Source organism: Vidua chalybeata, chromosome 16 (genome assembly GCF_026979565.1).
Source record: "Vidua chalybeata isolate OUT-0048 chromosome 16, bVidCha1 merged haplotype, whole genome shotgun sequence".
NCBI lineage: Eukaryota > Metazoa > Chordata > Aves > Passeriformes > Viduidae > Vidua > Vidua chalybeata.
Window position 1 is genome coordinate 15,953,722 of NC_071545.1, and position 17,763 is coordinate 15,971,484.

Consider the following 17,763-nt stretch of genomic DNA (forward strand, 5'->3'; position numbering starts at 1 on the left):
GAAAGGTGAATCTCGTGGTATGACTTGCAGTGGAATGAAGGTCTTTTTGTCTAGATCTCTGTGTTCCTCTTCAAAGACACTTTAGTCTCAAAGCCTCGAGAGCTCTTTAGTCAGCAGTGCAGGAATGCTGTGTGTACTTTCCTGAAAACACAGAAGAGGAACAACTTAGTGGTGTAAGGAATCATCTTGTGCATGGGAATACTTTTTCCCAGTCTGCTAAAATTGTTCCATTGAATTCTTCACTACATTAGGGAGTAAAGGACCAGATCTTTTTTAAGGAAAGGTTTTAGTCTCTTTGCTGATCTGTTTAGTGACTTCTTGGAGAGATGTTCAGTTCACATTGTGAAATTTTATTCTACATTTTTGAGCAAGTTAGATGTAATAAGCAGTGATTCAGGTATCTTCCTGGAACTGTTGTGCTAGCTCAAGTGCTGCTCATGGCATGATGAAATTCAATATACTGCAGAAGGAACTAGATTGAGTTAAGCTTTATACTTGTGGCAAAACTGCTCTTCAGCACTAGTTCTCTGGCTTCTAGCCTGAGGATGTCATTCCTGAGAGCTGTTCCATAGGCTCAGCTGGGAGGAGAAAAATGGAGACAAAAATTCCAGGCTTGTGCTCTGAATCCATGTTTTTATCATCAAGAGTATGCTTTGCACTTTCCTTTGTTCATTTAGCACTGGGCTGCTATTAAAGATCAGGTTTGGTCTGACTGCAAGGAATCATCCAAATTCTCACTGATTTGGGTGGTAGGGCCTATGGTCTAGTAACGTACAAGAAATCGGTTTTTCAATTTTTATAGTCTACTCTGTCATTACAAACACTTTTATATAAATGATTTAAGCATTTGGTTTTTCTCCAGATCCAGTGTCAGGTTGTGGCTGCTGTTCTAGATTGGCTTTTATTTGGGTTTATTTGGGTACTGACAGGAGGGGCAGAGTGTGTGTTTCAGGGCTGCTGAGGATGGCCTTCATTCTGTCAGGCAGATGTGGGTTCACAAAATCATCACTGTGTGCATATAGAAATGATGAGACATTCACTGATTCATTTGCAAACTACACCAGTACTATGTTACCTGGAGTGATACTTCTTCCTCAATTAAACATTTTTTTAATCCTTTTTAGCTGAAAATTGACAGCTTCCCATTACCGTTTTGAAAGAGGTCCCTCTCTGAGATATTCTGAGCAATAAGTAGATCTCCAGTGGGGTTGGTTATTTTAATTTCTTCTCATAAGCATGTAGATGCTCTTAAGCCATCATAGATTTGGACTTTGTTTTGAATAAATACAAATTACACTGGGTTGGGATTTCCTTTGGGTGACACTCAGGGGGATGTAGTGCAGGCATTCAGACTGTAGTAGAGGTTAACTATTGTTGTGTTTTGACTGTAGAACTTGAATATGTGTTTAATTTTTTGTGAACAGATTGATGACTCTTCTGCATCTATTTCTCTGGCCCAGCTTACTAAGGTATATATATATATATTCTTGTCAAATACTTAAAAAAGTGTTTGCTTCCTATTTTTAAATTGATACTGTGATCTATAGGTGAATTAACTATTGTAATTGGAAAGCCCACTTTAATTTTTATTAACTTAAAGTATTTATTTTAACTTTAAAATGTGTGTATATTTTGATACTATCCTGTAAAGAGTAGTTCCCAGTTTGGGAAGATAGAAGGGGAGTACCTTATCAGCCTCAGCATAATGTTGCAGTATTACTCATCCTCAAGACACAAAGAAGAAGCTCTTCAGAAGCTGTTTTACCGTTTTTCATACGTTTCATTAATTTTGCGTTGGAAACTAACCCAGTTTGTACAGAAGAATTTAATTGGCTGTAAGTTACGGACATTCCAGGGGGGTGTGACCAGCCACAAGAGAAGCGGTTCTGTACCATGGACAATTGCATGGCTATTTTTGAATCCCTAGTCATAGTTACAGACCCATTCTCTGAACGCTGCACAATTCCATAAATTGTGGGATCTATACAGTGGACAACCCGATCTAATTTGTTTGAACGCAGACTGTGTAAGTTGTGTAAATGTACCTCATTGTTTATAGGAATATACCAATGTGTATGTGTGGCATCTGAGCAGCTGTGACCTTTTGAAACTGTTGTAATGCCATGTTTTGCTCGGGAACTGCTTGCATTTTTGCTCACCAATGTGTAATTTGTCTGGGAAAGCACTAGTGACTGCACTGTGTGGACAGCCGAGTGCTCAACCACCAGTCCCTAAAGCTATAGGCAGTAGAGTAGGCAGGGCCTGAGGCAGAGCAGCTAGTTCTTTGGCATCAAGATAAAGGCTGAAGTTCATTTCTAATAAAAAGAAACCTCTTCCCACTGGTAACTTTTCCCTTCTTCACTACAGAAATTAAATTGTATACATTTGGCAAAAAAAAAACCAAAAACATTCTATTTATAAATATCTCTAGTTTGGAAGGTAGCCACCCAAAGAATTGGTCCCCATTAGTGCTGTCCCTAAATGTGTCCTCGGGTCTGTAACCTCATGTGAAGTGTTACTCTAAAGTGTGCAAAGCTGTCCAAGGGGTGGGAGTAGACATTTAAGCTTTTGAAGATATTTAAGTAGTTCAGAAAAATGCAGGAAGATGACACCAAGTGGCTCAGCACTGTTACTCCCTCTAATGGCTCTAGTGCAGCCTGGCTCAGCACGGAGGCAATGTGTTAACAGTTCTCTGGTGATTATTATTATGTATGAAATGCCATATTTGAATTTTGGTCTATTCCTACTAATGTTTTGTGGATTTTGGATGTGTTTTGTAAACCGTTTGGGTTCAAACAAATTAGTCAAGTATTATCTGTAAAGCTTTCTGTAACTGTTAATGGAAATGATTTCATAGTTGGCGATCCGGATTCTGTTACTGTGGAGAAACTGTGTATATGAAACAACCATTTAATAAAATGTTGAAACTAGTTGGTTGCTTTTGTGAATGAATGCATACCAAACCAAACCATGAGTGCTTGAGCTGAGTGATAGGTGCTTGAAGGCCCAAGTCATTTACAGTCACTCCCTTAGACCCTGCTTGTATCTGGACTAGTGTGTAATAAAAACATTTGAACAAATACAACTTAAAAACCAGCTGACTTCAGTAATTTGAAGATCTAGTTGTGCAGAAGGTTTATATTACAATTTGTGTGTTAAAAGGACATAGTCAAGTAAAAAAAACCCTGATATAGTCTTTGTGGTTAAATCACTTCACAGGAAGATGTTAGGAGGGGGTTTGCATTACCTGCAGCTCCTGCTGGGCAAATCTCTGCTGAAGAGAATTTTGCCTTGCTGGGGGATTATAAAATCCTTTGGTCCTTGTGTGTCTGAGGCTGAGTTTCAGCAAACAAACCTAACTGCCCCACCTCTGCAGTTCTGTGTCCTTTTAATACTGCAAAATGTAAATAATGCTGCTTGTATCCATCTTAATTCTTTGTCCAGTGGAGAGCTTCTCCTGCATATAGTCTGGAGCTTAAAAATCAGCGTAAAAATACTGGATGTTGTTGTTTATCTACACATAGCTTCAGTCCTCTGAAGGAAATTGGATTGGTTACACAAGTCTTGCTGTAAGGTACAAACAGAGCCTAAGGTTTGAGTGCCCAAGAGTGCTCTTTTCTAGTAGGTTCTCAGGCACATAAACATCATGTCATGGCATAAGGACTCCCCAGACCATCTTCAGCACAAATCTGTTTGGTATAAGCAGCTGCTCTCATGCAAGCTCAGCTAGTGTAGTGCTGCTCTTTACAGGATTGGATGAGTGGTGTTGTCTTGGGCTGCGTGGGCTTAAATGTGTTTCTAATGTGTGTGTCAAATAATTACCTGTTGCACAGACTGCCAATCTGGCTGAAGCCAATGCTTCCGAGGAGGATAAAATAAAAGCTATGATGACACAGTCTGGCCATGAATATGATCCCGTCAAGTAAGTGTTGCTAACGTGAAACTTGTTCTTTGAAGTTGATGTAAAAATTGTAGAGATGCTTTGTTTTAAACAAGAGAGACACATGAATCTCTTTTCCTTTTTCTCCCCAAAAACTTGTAGTTACATGAAGAAACCCGTGGGGCCACCTCCACCCTCCTACACCTGTTTTCGCTGTGGCAAACCTGGGCACTACATAAAGAACTGTCCAACGAATGGGGTAAGACCTGGGGGTCTTGGGAGGGCCTCCGTTTTTAATTTTTATCTGGAGAGTTACATAACAAACGTGAATACTCACAGTAAGAATTGTGTCTTTTGGTGTGAAATACAGAGGTTGCACGGCAGTGTTGCGAAACCCTTTGGATTCAAGAAAAACCTGAAACAGTAAAATTTTCTTTTTGCTAGGTTAGAGGCACTAAATATTCCCATAGATCTTTCTCTGTGGACCCCTGTGCTTGATATATCTCAAAATAAGTTTCTCCAAGCCCTGAGTCCATCTCCCTCTAAATTGCCCTTTGGAGTAGGAAGTGGTTTGGGGGATTTCTCCCTTAAGGAACCTGTAGTTAAGCCAGAGAATGTCAGTGAGTTCAAAACATTGCTCCAGCCTCTGGAACACCCTGGCTGCATTCGTTTAGGGATAGGAGTGTTTTAGTCCCACAGTCCTTACCCTAGGTAAGAGGAAAGAGTTAAAGATTTTTGTGCTTAAAATAGTCACCAAAATCACATTTCCAGTGTGGGTCTTGAGATACATCTGCATTTCTTAACAGGACAAAAATTTCGAGTCTGTTCCCAGAATTAAGAAAAGCACAGGAATTCCAAGAAGTTTTATGATGGAGGTGAAGGACCCCAACACAAAGGGTGCCATGCTGACCAACACTGGGAAATATGCAATTCCAACCATAGATGCGTAAGTATGGGATTGGTTGGAGTGATCCCAAAAGGGAATGAGGGAAAGCAGGCGGCAATGCGCGAGTGGCGGTGCGGCCACATTGGCCAGCATCTGGAATTGTGGGGAGGAAGCACTGGCACGGGATCTCAACTTCAAAATCCATGCTGCTGCCTAACATTAACGTGGGGGTCCTGCTGCTCACGTTCCTGGGAGCTGGTTAAACGTGGGGTGTGCTGAGACTATTTCTGCAGAACATTTCAGCAGCATTTGTAATTGGGATTGTTCTCTCTGGGAGCTCCTGTTGCTTCTAGTTTGTCTTTCAAAGGTTTAATGTAAAATGTAATAAAGCAGCTGTTGGACTGTGATTCCCTCCCTCAGATGTGAAGCAGGCTTAAGTTTTCCTGTTGCTGTGAACTAGGAAGACACTTGTGTGTGCTGGACACAGTTGCTGTTCTAAAATACTCTTGGTAGCCTTTCTGATTTTCTCTCCTGGATGTCCTTTTTTGGAAGCTCTAATACAGACTTCTTTCAGTTGGAAAATGTCATTACTGGGAGACCAGCTTTATCCTGAGCCTCCAATTTACATTTAGCCTCTGGCAAAGGAGAGCTGGGATTCATGTCACCTGATACGAGCTGTCAAATGTTTTTCTAGTTTGAACTGATTTCTTAGTTGATCCAATGAACTGGATAGTTCTGCAGGAGAATTCCTCCCTCCTTCTTCTTGTGTTAGGGCTATGGAAATGTAGTTCAAACTAAACAGCTGTGTTTAGGAAGGCCAGTGGACAGGGAGAAGAATTCCACATATTATCTTTCTTTGATAAAATTCAAAGCTTAGAAGAGTGTTCCCTTTAATTTCTTTCTTTTGCTTTCCCCCCTCTACTTCCAGGGAAGCTTATGCTATAGGAAAGAAGGAGAAGCCTCCCTTCCTACCTGAGGAGCCATCCTCCTCATCAGAAGAAGATGATCCTATTCCAGATGAGCTGTTGTGTCTCATTTGTAAGGATATAATGACGGATGCGGTTGTTATTCCCTGCTGTGGAAACAGTTACTGTGATGAATGTAAGTGTTACTGCCAAATTTGTTAATTCCAGACATCAAATTTGATCTTCTGAGGTCAGAAATAAGAGATAAGGAGATTGCTGTGTTAGTTCTGTTGAATACTTCAGCATGTCGTGAACAGGGAAAGACTTTTCTTGTGTAGATGGTGAAAAAAAGGCAGAAAGCTTTTTTCCCTCCTTAAGTTTCTAGTTAAATCCTCTTTACTTGCAGAAGGAAGAGGATGAGGGGAGTGCATATTAGTGCAGATGGTTACAATATTAGATATAGAATGCATTTATTTTGTCCACAGCCCTTTCCCTCACACCGAATTATGTCTCCAACTTTGGGCACTTACTGCAGACTACAAAGAACTGGTATTGAAGCATTTCATCCACGTGCTTCCCTAGAGCTGATTAAAAGCTTCAGAAATCAAACCTCCTCACGGTTTTTTGAAATGTGTTTTATTCATTAACATGGAACAGTTTTGCTGTACTAGAGTGGAAAATGACCAGTTGAGCTGTGCCAGTCTGCTCTGCATCTTTACATATTACCGCAGTGAAATATTGACTCTCTGCTGTATGCTAGAAATTGTTGTAGAATTTTTGAGTGGTTTTGGGTTGTCCTTCCGCTAGCCCAGGTTGCTCCAAGCCCCGTCCAAACTGGTCTTGAACACTTCCAGGGATGCCACAGCTTCTCTAGGCAACCTGTTCCTCTGCCATTTTTTTCCACTATAGAACATTAACAGCTTCATGCTTTCCATTCAAGACCATATTTCCCTCTTAATCATATGCTTGTTTTTGTAATTAATGAGAACTAAGACAGTTTACTTAGTTTGGCTATAAACTACTTTAATATTTTAATTATTCCCAGGTATTAGAACAGCACTGCTGGAGTCCGAGGAACACACATGCCCTACCTGCCATCAGACTGATGTTTCTCCTGATGCTTTAATCGCCAACAAGTTTCTGCGCCAGGTAATGTGGTGACTTTAGCCTGAACTCTTTGTTAGAAAAATCTATTTATAAAGAGCTGAAAGGGATGAAAATATTAATTTAGATGTGCTCAAGCAAGGCTGAGCTCAACAAAACTAAGTTTACTTTTCAAATACATTATCTGTTTTTACGGAAGCCTGTGGCTCATTAGAGACAATGTGGCAAATTCAGGACACACTTGTGTTTAATGGGATGTCCTTACTTTCAAATTGGATGTTAACAGCAAAGTACTTTTAATCCAGAGACTCTGAGGTACCAGTCATTGATATCGGAGTTCCATGGGATGTGTTCATAGCCCTGTGTCGGTTGGTTTAGGATTAATAGCACTTACAGGAACACACAGTGATTTTCCTGTAGAAATGCTTTTGTTCATATGTCTACTGAAGTTTATTATCGCCTTTTCAAACATGTGTCCCTACCTCTAGGCTGTCAACAACTTCAAAAACGAAACCGGTTACACAAAAAGGCTCCGTAAGATTCAGCAGCAGCAGCAGCAGCAACAGCAGCAGCAGCTGCCGCCGCCGCCGCCGCCACCGCCGCCGCTGATGCGGCAGACGATAACGCGCACCCTGCAGCCGCTGATGCGGCCGGCCATGGCCCGGCAGCAGGAGCCGCTCATGATCCCGCTGGCCTCCCTGGCCTCCCGCTCCGCCCTCTCGTCCCTGGGCCCCGGGCCGTCCATGGCAGCTGGGCTGCCAGTCAATCCGTCTTCTGTGGTTGTCTCTGATCTCCCTCCAGCAGTGTCCCTCTCTCTCCGTGGGGAAAAGCCAGATGGACCTTTCCGGTAAGGAGATCTGGAGAGCAACAGCAATACAAAAGAAATCAAAATGCTTAGGTTAGATTTTTCTTGAGCTTTGCAGCTAGCACCCTATGTATCATTAGTGACAGCTGCAGGTCGTTGTGGAACTTGTGGTTCTGTTTTTACCTGGAATGAGGGCACTTCAGTAAGTAGAACATGTACCTCATGCAAGAATTTCCTTGGCAGTATTTCTGTTTGGTTACCCAGATTTGCCCTGAAGGAGGGACTGGTTTTGATTTGAAATGGCCAGCCATTCCTAGGGTAGCCATTTATTTCCATCAGACCTTAGTGTCTCATTCATTTATCTTTATTACTGAGGAAATAATATTTTCATGCAAAAATCTCTTACCAGTGTTTAGGGTTACATCCTTTAACCTTGCTGCCTTGGATGCACAGAAGCAGTGTGTCCAGAGGGCTGCCAGGCTCAGCTGTGCCATCAGTACAAGGATCACGATTCAAAGGCGCACAGAAACATTTTCTAATGGAATTTCAGTTCTTGCATCTTCCAAAGCTGAGGTTCAGTGCACAGGTTATATGGATTCTCATCCTTTCAAGTGCTGCTTAATAAATGTTTTTCCAGAGAGCTTCCTCTCTAAATGCTGGCATGCAGACAGACTCCTCAGCAGTGCTTCCTCAGGAGCCTGCCAACTTCACAGGTGTAAATCTGGTGAAGACTATTTAAAAATATTTTTTTCATTTAGTGAAATCAGCCTTTTCTCACTTTGGACTCTATATTTAAAAATACGTATTATATTTCACTTCAGAGCAGTGTTTCAATAATAAAAATGTGTTGTTTTTGTAGTGATGCTGATGCTGTTTTGCCTCCTGCTCTGATGACTGCTGCTGAGCTTTCCAAATCTTCCCCTTTGTCAATCAGCAGTTTGTTGGAAGAGAAGGTAAATTTTATTTCAACACATACAATGATTCTCATGTACTAGTAGAGCTTATTTTGTGACTGTTTGCATTTATTCCCAAGGGCTATCAGGTTCCTGTACTGAGACAACCAGCGATACCAAGTCTTCTGGGCCCTCAAGGACAATCAATACCTACAACTGGTAAGAAACTAGAACTTCAGAATTTAGTCCAAAAATTGTCTTCAGATAAACTTACTGGGATTTTTTTTTCCTGTTCCTGCTGCAAAAGGTCATCCAATGAGAGCTGGTGCACTTCGCAGGCCAGGCTGGGAGCTGTAAGTATTCAACAGAAATTTAATGTATTACTAGTTGTAACTGGTTGTAAATTAATCTGTAGCACATCACTTAGACAACAGCTGATTTATAATGAAATAATAGTTGTGGAGAATTCAAGTGGTAATTAATTTTCAAGTGGCTTCCTTGAAATTAACTTTAACAAAGGGGACCTGTGCTTACAGTAAGATTATTGAAAAATGAAACTCCAGTACATAATTAAAAAGAAGATTCTGAACAGTGAACACTTTTTGGGAAGTCTAAATTACATATAAAAATTAAATGTAATTAAAAGATCAAATGGAAAAGCACCCTTTTGATTGCTGACTGAATAGGGCTGAAGAAATTGATTTCCCAGTAGAAATCACCCTCCAACATTCTTTCTTTAACTGAGTTGATACTGATTGAGCAAATTATTGAAAAATTAGAGGCTGTTATTTTTATGACCGTTTTGTATTTCTGCAATTCAGTCATCTCAAAGTGCCAAGCTGCTTTTTCTCATTAGAGAGAGGAGCCTGTTTATCTGTTATCATAGTGTCAAATTAGTCCTTCATTTCTTAGAGATTTGTTACAGCCAGGCTGTAAGAGTCATTGTTTTTATAAAGTCTGAAAGATAAATCAAAACAAAACCCAGCATCCGTCCCCGAGATGATCTAAAATCTCAAATCCAGTAAACAAGAAAAAAAATCAATTCAGGGACAAGAACAGGCCAAATACATCGTGAGGCAGGAACTCAGGAAACAAGTGTGGGAGAGGTTAGGAGAGTTCTGAGAGGTGAGTTAATTCCTGCGCAGTGCTTGGAAGCTCGGGAGCGTGGAGCTCAAGCTGTGTCCAGGAGGGGCAGAGGAGCAGTGGGTGCTTGGCTCGTGGGAGATGGGGGTCTCATGGCAGCCTCCCCCACAGCCCCAAAGCTGAGTGTAAGGAGAGAAGGCTGAGGGAGCTGCTGGGGCGAGGATGTGCAAGGCAAGTACGAGGCTCCAGGACTGAGTGTAGTCTCGAGTGAACAGAAAGCCGGAGACCAGTGAGAACCAGGAGTGCTCCCGCCGTGCTGCCGCTTCGCTTTCCTCTGTACGCTCAGGGCAGGCTGTGACAAACAGTGACACGTGTTTTTGGGTTTCTTTAAAGTTCAAATCGAGGACGCCCGCACAGTGACCGTGCCCAAAGGACTCAGGCCCCATCACTGCCAGCATCAGCACCAGTCTTTGTGCCTGTGCCTCCACCTCCCTTGTATCCTCCACCACCCCATGCTCTTCCTCTTCCTCCGGGGGTACCACCACCACAGTTTCCTCCTCAGTTTCCACCTGGGCAGCCTCCATCCGCTGGGTACACTGTCCCCCCTCCCGGATATCCCCCAGCTCCTGCAAACATGTCATCAGCTTGGGTCCCAACAGCAGTGCCAGCGGCTCATTCAAACACCATCCCAACGACACAAGCACCTCCTCTCTCTAGGGAGGAGTTTTACAGAGAGCAACGGAGGCTTAAAGAGGAGTAAGTATTTGGCTCACTAACGTTGCTTTGTTTTCATGTCTGTATCGGGGGAGCGTATTGGACTGCAGTTACACTAAAGTGCATCTGACCTAGCAAAAGTGACATAGTGTTTCTTCCAATATACTTTTTCATCGCAGATGGTAAATATGCAAAGCTAAACCAAGACAAATGTAATTCTAGAACTTTTCCTAAAACTTGCAGGAACTGTTTTTGCTTAAATAGGATGTTCACCTTTTGCATTGCATGCAGTAAACATTTTCTCATATTGGCCATGTTTTGTTTCTTGATGTCTTTTGTAATAAAGGTCAAACTATAATTGTAATAAAGGTCAAACTTATTTTAACAGGGAAAAGAAAAAGTCCAAACTTGATGAGTTTACAAATGATTTTGCTAAGGAATTGATGGAATATAAAAAGATTCAAAAGGAGCGTAGGCGTTCGTTTTCCAGGTAACTGCTTTACATGTCCGTAATGGAGAAGCAGATTGTCTAGAGGAATCAGGAGGAGTTCCACTCCACCTCCCTGTCGTTAGATGGATTGGATGATTGAGGGATGAGCAGTGACAGGAGTGTCATATGCAAGCTATTGGCTCCAGTGTAGCAGAGATTGCAGGTGACTGAATTAGCGTTGGGCAGCAGGCACGAAGGAGCACTAAGGGTCTGTCTTGCTAAGGTGTCTCTGCAGTGGTGTCCTTCTCTGCCTGACAGCCCTGAGGAGGCCAGGAACAGAATAGCTGTAAGGGCTGGATTTTCAGCGTCTCGCTATTCTGATTGTAACTGAGCAGTCCAAGCAGTTTGGAGGAAATAGGTGAGAGAAATTGTCCTCATTTCTGCTTTTGTCCATCTCATGTGGATACATGAGATGTTTGAATCTGGACTGCAGACTGGGGGCTTTCATGTGTTGGGTGACATTGTTAAATTTTTCTTGGGAAGTAAAAGCTCAGACTTATTTGTAAGGAAATCTGAAATTGGTGAGGGACTTGGAGAGGAGGAATGATGCTAATGAACATATGAATCATGTGAAATGATCCATTAAAAAATAGTAGAAGAAAAACCTGAGGGTAGCTGCTATTTTCTGTCCCCAAAAATCCCTTGGGCAGGAGTAGCTGTTAGCAGTGCTGTCAGGAACTTTCCCAGAGTCTGGCACTGGGGCATGTGACTAGAGACTGAGGTTAGAAGCTTTTAGATGGGATTTTTCTTGCAATGCCGTCACTTGCCTTGGTTAGAGCTGGAGGGACGTGCAGGATGCTTTTGGGACACCTGCCTGGCAGTGTGGATGCCACAGGCCTGTCTGTAGGTCTTTTACAGTATTGGGATTGTGCATCCTGTCCAAATTCCCAAAAAAGGGTGCAGTTAACTAGACCAAGCTGGCGTTTTAACATTGGGCTTTGCTGTCTTCAGGCTACCTGGTGTTTTCTCTGTGTGATTCTGCACTGTAGCCACTCAGATTTGCTCTTTTTGCATCTTACTGCAACAAAAATGATTTGCACTGCATGTGGTTGCTGCGTAGTGACAAATGTGTGTGTTCCCGTACCAGTAGAGGCCAGTGTAACCACCTGAAATCCGTCCGTAGCTCTGGTAGCTCATGTGATAGAGTGAGTGGAAGTAGACTGACCCTTCTGTGTGTTCTGACACTAACAAAGCAGCAGCTGTTCTGTCTTGTGAGCAGAAACTTTTACGTGTTATCAAGTTCTTCAATTTGCAGTAGCTTTATGTCAGCAGCTGAAAGAAGCTTTGACATAAGCATGTGGAGAGGAAAGAAAAAATAAATGTGGGAGGAAAAGATTTGAGGAGAAAGACTGTTTGGAATTAACTTCATCTATTTTTTTTTTTGTGTTGTGTTTTTTTAAGGTCCAAGTCTCCCTATAGTGCTTCGTCTTACTCTAGAAGCTCATACACCTACTCCAAGTCACGCTCAGGTTCGTCGCGCTCCCGCTCCTACTCGCGCTCCTTCAGCCGCTCCCATTCCCGCTCCTACTCGCGGTCGCCGCCCTATCAGAGACGAGGCAAAGGGAAGAGTCGGAACTACCGCTCGCGCTCCCGCTCCCACGGCTATCACCGCTCCCGCTCCCGCTCGCCCCCCTACAGGCGCTACCACTCCCGCTCCAGGTCTCCGGTGTTCCGGGGCCAGTCCCCCACCAAACGGACGGTCCCGCAGGGCGAGGCCGAGCGCGAGTACTTCAACCGCTACAGAGAGGTGCCCCCGTACGACATGAAGGCTTACTATGGCCGCTCGGTGGACTTCAGAGACCCCTTTGAGAAGGAGAGATACAGAGAGTGGGAGAGGAACTACAGAGAGTGGTACGAGAAGTTTTACAAGGGCTATGCCGTGGGCGCTCAGCCACGGCCTCCAGTGAACAGAGAGAACTTCTCTCCAGAACGGTTTGGCCCACCTGGGACCAGACGAGAGAATTCACCGTATGCTCGGGGACGGAGGGAGGAGTATCCTGCCGGGCAGAGCCACAGGAATCGTAATGTAGCTGGAAACTACCCTGAAAAGCCTGGGAGAGAGAGCCATGGCATCAAAGACCCTACAAAATCAAAAGAGAAGGAGGTGGAAAATCCATTGGGAGATGGCAAAGGCAATAAACATAAAAAACACCGGAAGAGAAGAAAAGGGGATGAGAATGAAGCATTTCCCAACGTTGAGCTGTTAGAAGGGGCAAGAAAACCAAGAGAGCCAGTTCCAACAGAAGATGCTAAAACAGACTCTCTATTCATGCTGCCAAGCAGGGATGATGCCACCCCTGTAAGGGATGAGCCCATGGAAGCAGATTCCATTGCTTTCAAGCCAGTGTCTGAAAAGGAGAAAAAAGAGAAGGATAAGCCAAAAGCAAAGGCTGAGAAAACAAAGCGGAAAGTAGAAGTGGCGGCTGCTCCAAAGAAAGACAGCGTAGCAAAACCAGCTAAAGCTTCCCAGGAAAAGGTGGACCCCGATCGCGAAAAGTCTCCTCGAACGGAGCCGCCTGTGAAAAAAGTCAAGGAAGAGCTGCCAAAGACAGACAGTGTTAAAACCTCTTCCTCTCAGAAAGATGAGAAGGCTCTTGGTACACCACGGAAGGCTCATCCCAAAGTGACGAAGGATCACCCAGAAACCAGACCAGCCAAGGAGGAGAAGGCAAAGAAAGAGCATCCTAAAGAAGCCAAGGCAGAGAAGCCCTCCAGCAAGGAGGAGAAGTCAAAGAAACCTGCTGAGAAAGGCAAACTTTCCGATGCCAAACTTGAGAAAAGGAAAAGAAAAGCAGAGGAAAAGGCTGATAAAGAACATGAGGGTGCTTCTGCAAAGGCCTATAAACTCGAAACTGCAGAGTTGAAAACATCACCCAAGGGGAAGGCTGAGCCCGAGGGGGAGAAAGGAGAGCGGACCCCGGAAAAGGATAAAGCTGCTTTTCTTAACAACCCGTCCAAAAAGATTAAACTTAACCGAGAAACTGGAAAAAAGATTGTGAGCGGAGAAAACGTGCCACCTGGAAAAGAAGCTGTGGAGAAACCTGAGCCCAGCAGCAGCAAAGTTAAAGCGGAAAAGACAAAGGGGAAAGCCAGAAGGAAAGTGACAGCAGCTGACAGCGCTAGCTCGACTCTTGTGGATTACACCAGGTACCTCAGGCAGTTCTTTTCCTTTTCTTTCTTTCTTCCTCCCCCCCTCCAATTCTTTATGGTGCTTAAGGAAACGAACAGCTAAATTGGTGCTAAACAAGGGAATAATCCATGATCTTCCTTATGAAACAATACTTGGGTCAAACTCAGACATTTTTAAGGAAAACAAGCAGTTTGTACTGCACAGGAAGCTGGTAGGGTTCATTTGTTGGTGATGCAAACTCAAAACATTTAAGATATTTGTTGAAGACTTAAGATGGTGTTTTGGTAATCTAAAAAGCTTTTAAAAGGTCAGTTTTTCGAAGGAAGAACTGAGGCATAAGGATAAAACTTTGCCTGTCTGTACCTCTCCATAATTGCTTGCTTTCATGTTGAAAGAAGAATGAATATCTAATTTATCTGCCATTGGGAGAAATAGGACATGAAGGAATTACCAGATCAGACAGTCCCCAATCTGATAATCTTGTGTCTTTGTTAATTAAATGTATAGTAGCAAGATACTAAATTAATTGATTGCTCATAATCTCAGCCAGTGGACTCAGCCTTTCTCTTGTCTGTTCCCTTAATTGAACATCTTTGAGGAAAATGCTGAGAATTTAGAATTGAAACACAAGCCATTTTATAAAATGTTCCCAAAGTTGGCTGTGTGTGCATCCCATTACTAATGTCCATGTTTTTCCTCCCAGCACGAGTTCCACTGGGGGAAGCCCTGTCAGGAAGCCTGAGGAGAAGCCAGACACCAAACGAACTGTCATTAAGACCCTGGAGGAGTATAACAATGATATAACAGCCCCTGCTGAGGATGTCATTATCATGATCCAGGTCCCTCAGTCCAAGTGGGATAAAGATGACTTTGAGTCTGAAGAGGAAGACATCAAATCCACCACCCAGGTGCCCCCAACTGTAGGAAAACCCGCCAGTGTTATCAAACCTGTGAGTGCAAAGGCACCAAACCTCCTCAAACACACTGAAAAGGAGACAGAGCCTCTGGAGAAAATACAGAAAGCTGCAAAAGAGGCAAGTTATGAAAGCACCCAACATGATGCCAAGAGTTCAAAAAGTTCTGTGTCGAGTGAAAAAGGTAAAACCAAAGACCGGGATCATTCTTTGTCAGAGAAGGACAGTTCTGAGAAGAGGAAGAGCAGTGTTCAGCCAGAAAAAGAGCACTCAGAACGTGCAGCTGAACAAGGAAATGGAAAAACTGTATCTCAGTCTTCTAAAGATGGCAGATCTTCAGAGAAGCATGACAGTGGCCGTGGCTCCGCCGCGAAGGACTTCACTCCCAACCGAGACAAGAAGTCTGACCATGATGGCAGCAGGGAGCATTCGAGTTCCAAGCGCAGAGATGAGAAGAGTGAATCGGCACGGAGGAAAGACTCCCCATCCCGGATCAGAGACTCCACAGCAGTGCAGAAGAGCAAGCCAAGAGAGGAGCGTGTGGAGCCACCCAAAAAGGGCCCTGCGGAGGCCAAGCGGAGCAGCTACAGCCCCCCGCGGGAGCGCAAGCCCACCGAGCACAAAGCTGCGCACGACCCCAAGCGCCCCGCTGAGGAACACAAACCCCCGGATAAAAACCCAGGCAAAGAGAAGGAGAAAGAGAAGGAAAAGGAGAAGCATGTACCAGAAGTCAAGAGCAATAAGGAGAAAGAGCCAGGTGGGAATAAACCCCCAGTGAAACAGGACTCGCCAGAAGTTAAAGTGGAGAAGGAGAACGTGGCGGGTCAGGGCGATAAAGGCGCGGCAAAGCCGAAGCCGCCGGTGAGCAGCGCCGCGCGCCTCTCGTCCGACCTCGCCCGCGAGACCGACGAGGCCGCCTTCGTGCCAGACTACAACGAGAGCGACAGCGAGAGCAACGTGTCTGCAAAGGACGAGGAGGCTGCAGGGAAAGCGCCCAAAGAGGCGAAGGAAAAGGCTGTGGATAAGGTGAAAGAGGAGGCGGCGGCCCCGGCTCCCGCCGAGCAGCCAGAGGTGGGCAGGAGCCAGAGCCAGAGCAGCCCCAGCGTCAGCCGCAGCCGCAGCCACAGCCCCTCCGAGAGCCAGACACGGAGCCACAGCAGCAGTGCCAGCTCAGGGGAGAGTCAGGACAGCAAGAAAAAGAAAAAGAAGAAAGAGAAGAAGAAGCACAAGAAGCACAAGAAACATAAGAAGCATAAGAAACATGTGGGAAATGAAACAGAATTGGAAAAGAGCCAAAAACACAAACACAAGAAGAAAAAATCGAAGAAGAGCAAAGATAAAGAGAAAGATGACCAAAAAGTGAAATCTGTCACGACATAAACCGACAGATAATGAAAAAATGACTTAATTACTAAGTCATCTGTATGATCTTTGTTAAAATGTAAACGACTTCAAGCGTTGTATATAATGACATGAAAGACCCTGTGCTGCACTTAAAATATTGCTGCTTGATTATTTGATTTTTACATCAGAGCTTTATAAAAGTGAACATTTTGTACAGAATTGTGAGTTGTGACCATGTAACATGAAAGGTTTTGCTGGGGCATCTTCTTTTTAACCACCGTTAATTATTTTGGGTGGAGTTTACTGTACTGTGAAGATTTTCACATTCGGGTTTTTTTTAATTGCCTGGCAGAAGCAGCTGGTACCAGTTACCAAATACCAGCAGATAAAATGCAGAATACATTACAGCCCTGTTATGTCACTTTTTGATTACAATAAAAAAGTTTTCAGTAAATGACCCAACGTGAGATTTCCAGTGGGAGTTGCACGTGAGCAGGGAGCATCCCAACCCTTCCTGGAAGTGTCCAAGGCCAGGTTGGTCAGGGCTTGGAGCAGCCTGGTGTAGTGGAAGGTGTCCCTGCCTGTGGCAGAGGTGGGACTGGGTGGGCTTTGTGGTGCTTCAACCCAAACCATTCCAGGATTCTAACAGTAGTGCCAGAGAAAAAGCTTGCTGGGGACTGTTGTGTGGGAAGAATAACTTACAAAGGGGTTTAATTTGGGGAGAACTGGCAGGACCTGCCCTGGTGGAGGGTGCTGGGGGTGGTGTGTGCTGCTCCACGTGCCAAGGAGCTAGGGGTTTGTAGGGTAGAACGTGGGGTGTGCCCCAAAGCTGCAGCCCTTCTCGGCGCTGGCACTGGCTGCTTCAGGTAGCATTACACACGAAGCTGCACGTGGCTGCTTTGTTCTGGGTTTGGAAAGCTGTTGTCCATTGGGGTTGGAGCTCTGTGGTCATTAAGGTCCCTTCCAGCCAAAACCAGTCTGGAATCTGGCAGCACATGTTTGCACACAGGGTTAAACTCCCTGTAATTTGCATTTTGTCTCCCAGTGCTGCTCACCAGGTGCTGGTGTTTTAAACAGAACTGTTAGGTCGGTGTTGGACATGGCAGTGACACCTGAGAGCCCTGACTCCTCTGTGATGTGTGGGGCTCAGAAGGGACAGGACAGGGAAGCCTGGAAGGGCAGGATCCTGCTCTGAGCGGTGGCAGGAGATAGAAAATGGAAATCATTCGCTGGACAATTTTAAGATGTAATTTTAACAAGGAGGTGGCAGTGGAGGTGTTGCTCAGCCACCAAAGCCAGCACGGGGGGAATGGGCATCACTAAGGGCACGATGCCCCCGTGACCATGGGATCAAGCAGTGACAGCCCTTGACCGTGGGGTTTGCCCAGAGTTTGGGTGGAAATGCTGTGTGGGGAAGCAGCATTTCCTGCTGGCAGAAAGTGTCACCATGCAGAGGGGCCGTCCTGAGGGCTGGGCAGCACAGAAATGGTAACACGGGGACATTCATCCTGGTTCTGGGGGTGAGCCGGCACCTTGGACATCCTGGGTCAGAGACAGAGCATCCTGAAAGGGGAAACAAGAGCACACCAGGATCACTGCTGGATTTCACCCCAGG

General features: G+C 44.5%; 1 protein-coding gene across 7 annotated transcripts in view; it reads left to right on the forward strand.

Annotated features, from left to right (window-relative positions):
- Nucleotides 1–16,610, forward strand: part of RBBP6 (RB binding protein 6, ubiquitin ligase) — a 28,217-nt gene extending 11,607 nt beyond the window's left edge. For 2 of the 7 annotated variants that reach the window (XM_053958024.1, XM_053958025.1), the window contains 14 exons: nt 1,425–1,469; nt 3,834–3,922; nt 4,043–4,139; nt 4,687–4,826; nt 5,695–5,867; nt 6,717–6,820; nt 7,264–7,622; nt 8,440–8,533; nt 8,614–8,692; nt 8,781–8,826; nt 9,950–10,312; nt 10,659–10,760; nt 12,162–13,907; nt 14,594–16,610. In XM_053958024.1, coding sequence (XP_053813999.1) covers nt 1,425–1,469; nt 3,834–3,922; nt 4,043–4,139; nt 4,687–4,826; nt 5,695–5,867; nt 6,717–6,820; nt 7,264–7,622; nt 8,440–8,533; nt 8,614–8,692; nt 8,781–8,826; nt 9,950–10,312; nt 10,659–10,760; nt 12,162–13,907; nt 14,594–16,184 — 5,028 coding nt within the window. In that variant the 3' untranslated portion in view covers nt 16,185–16,610. The remainder of the gene's footprint in view (nt 1–1,424; nt 1,470–3,833; nt 3,923–4,042; nt 4,140–4,686; nt 4,827–5,694; nt 5,868–6,716; nt 6,821–7,263; nt 7,623–8,439; nt 8,534–8,613; nt 8,693–8,780; nt 8,827–9,949; nt 10,313–10,658; nt 10,761–12,161; nt 13,908–14,593) is intronic. The other 5 variants (XM_053958026.1, XM_053958031.1, XM_053958029.1 and 2 more) reach the window with 4 other exon arrangements.
- The last annotated feature ends 1,153 nt before the right edge of the window (nt 16,611–17,763 follow it).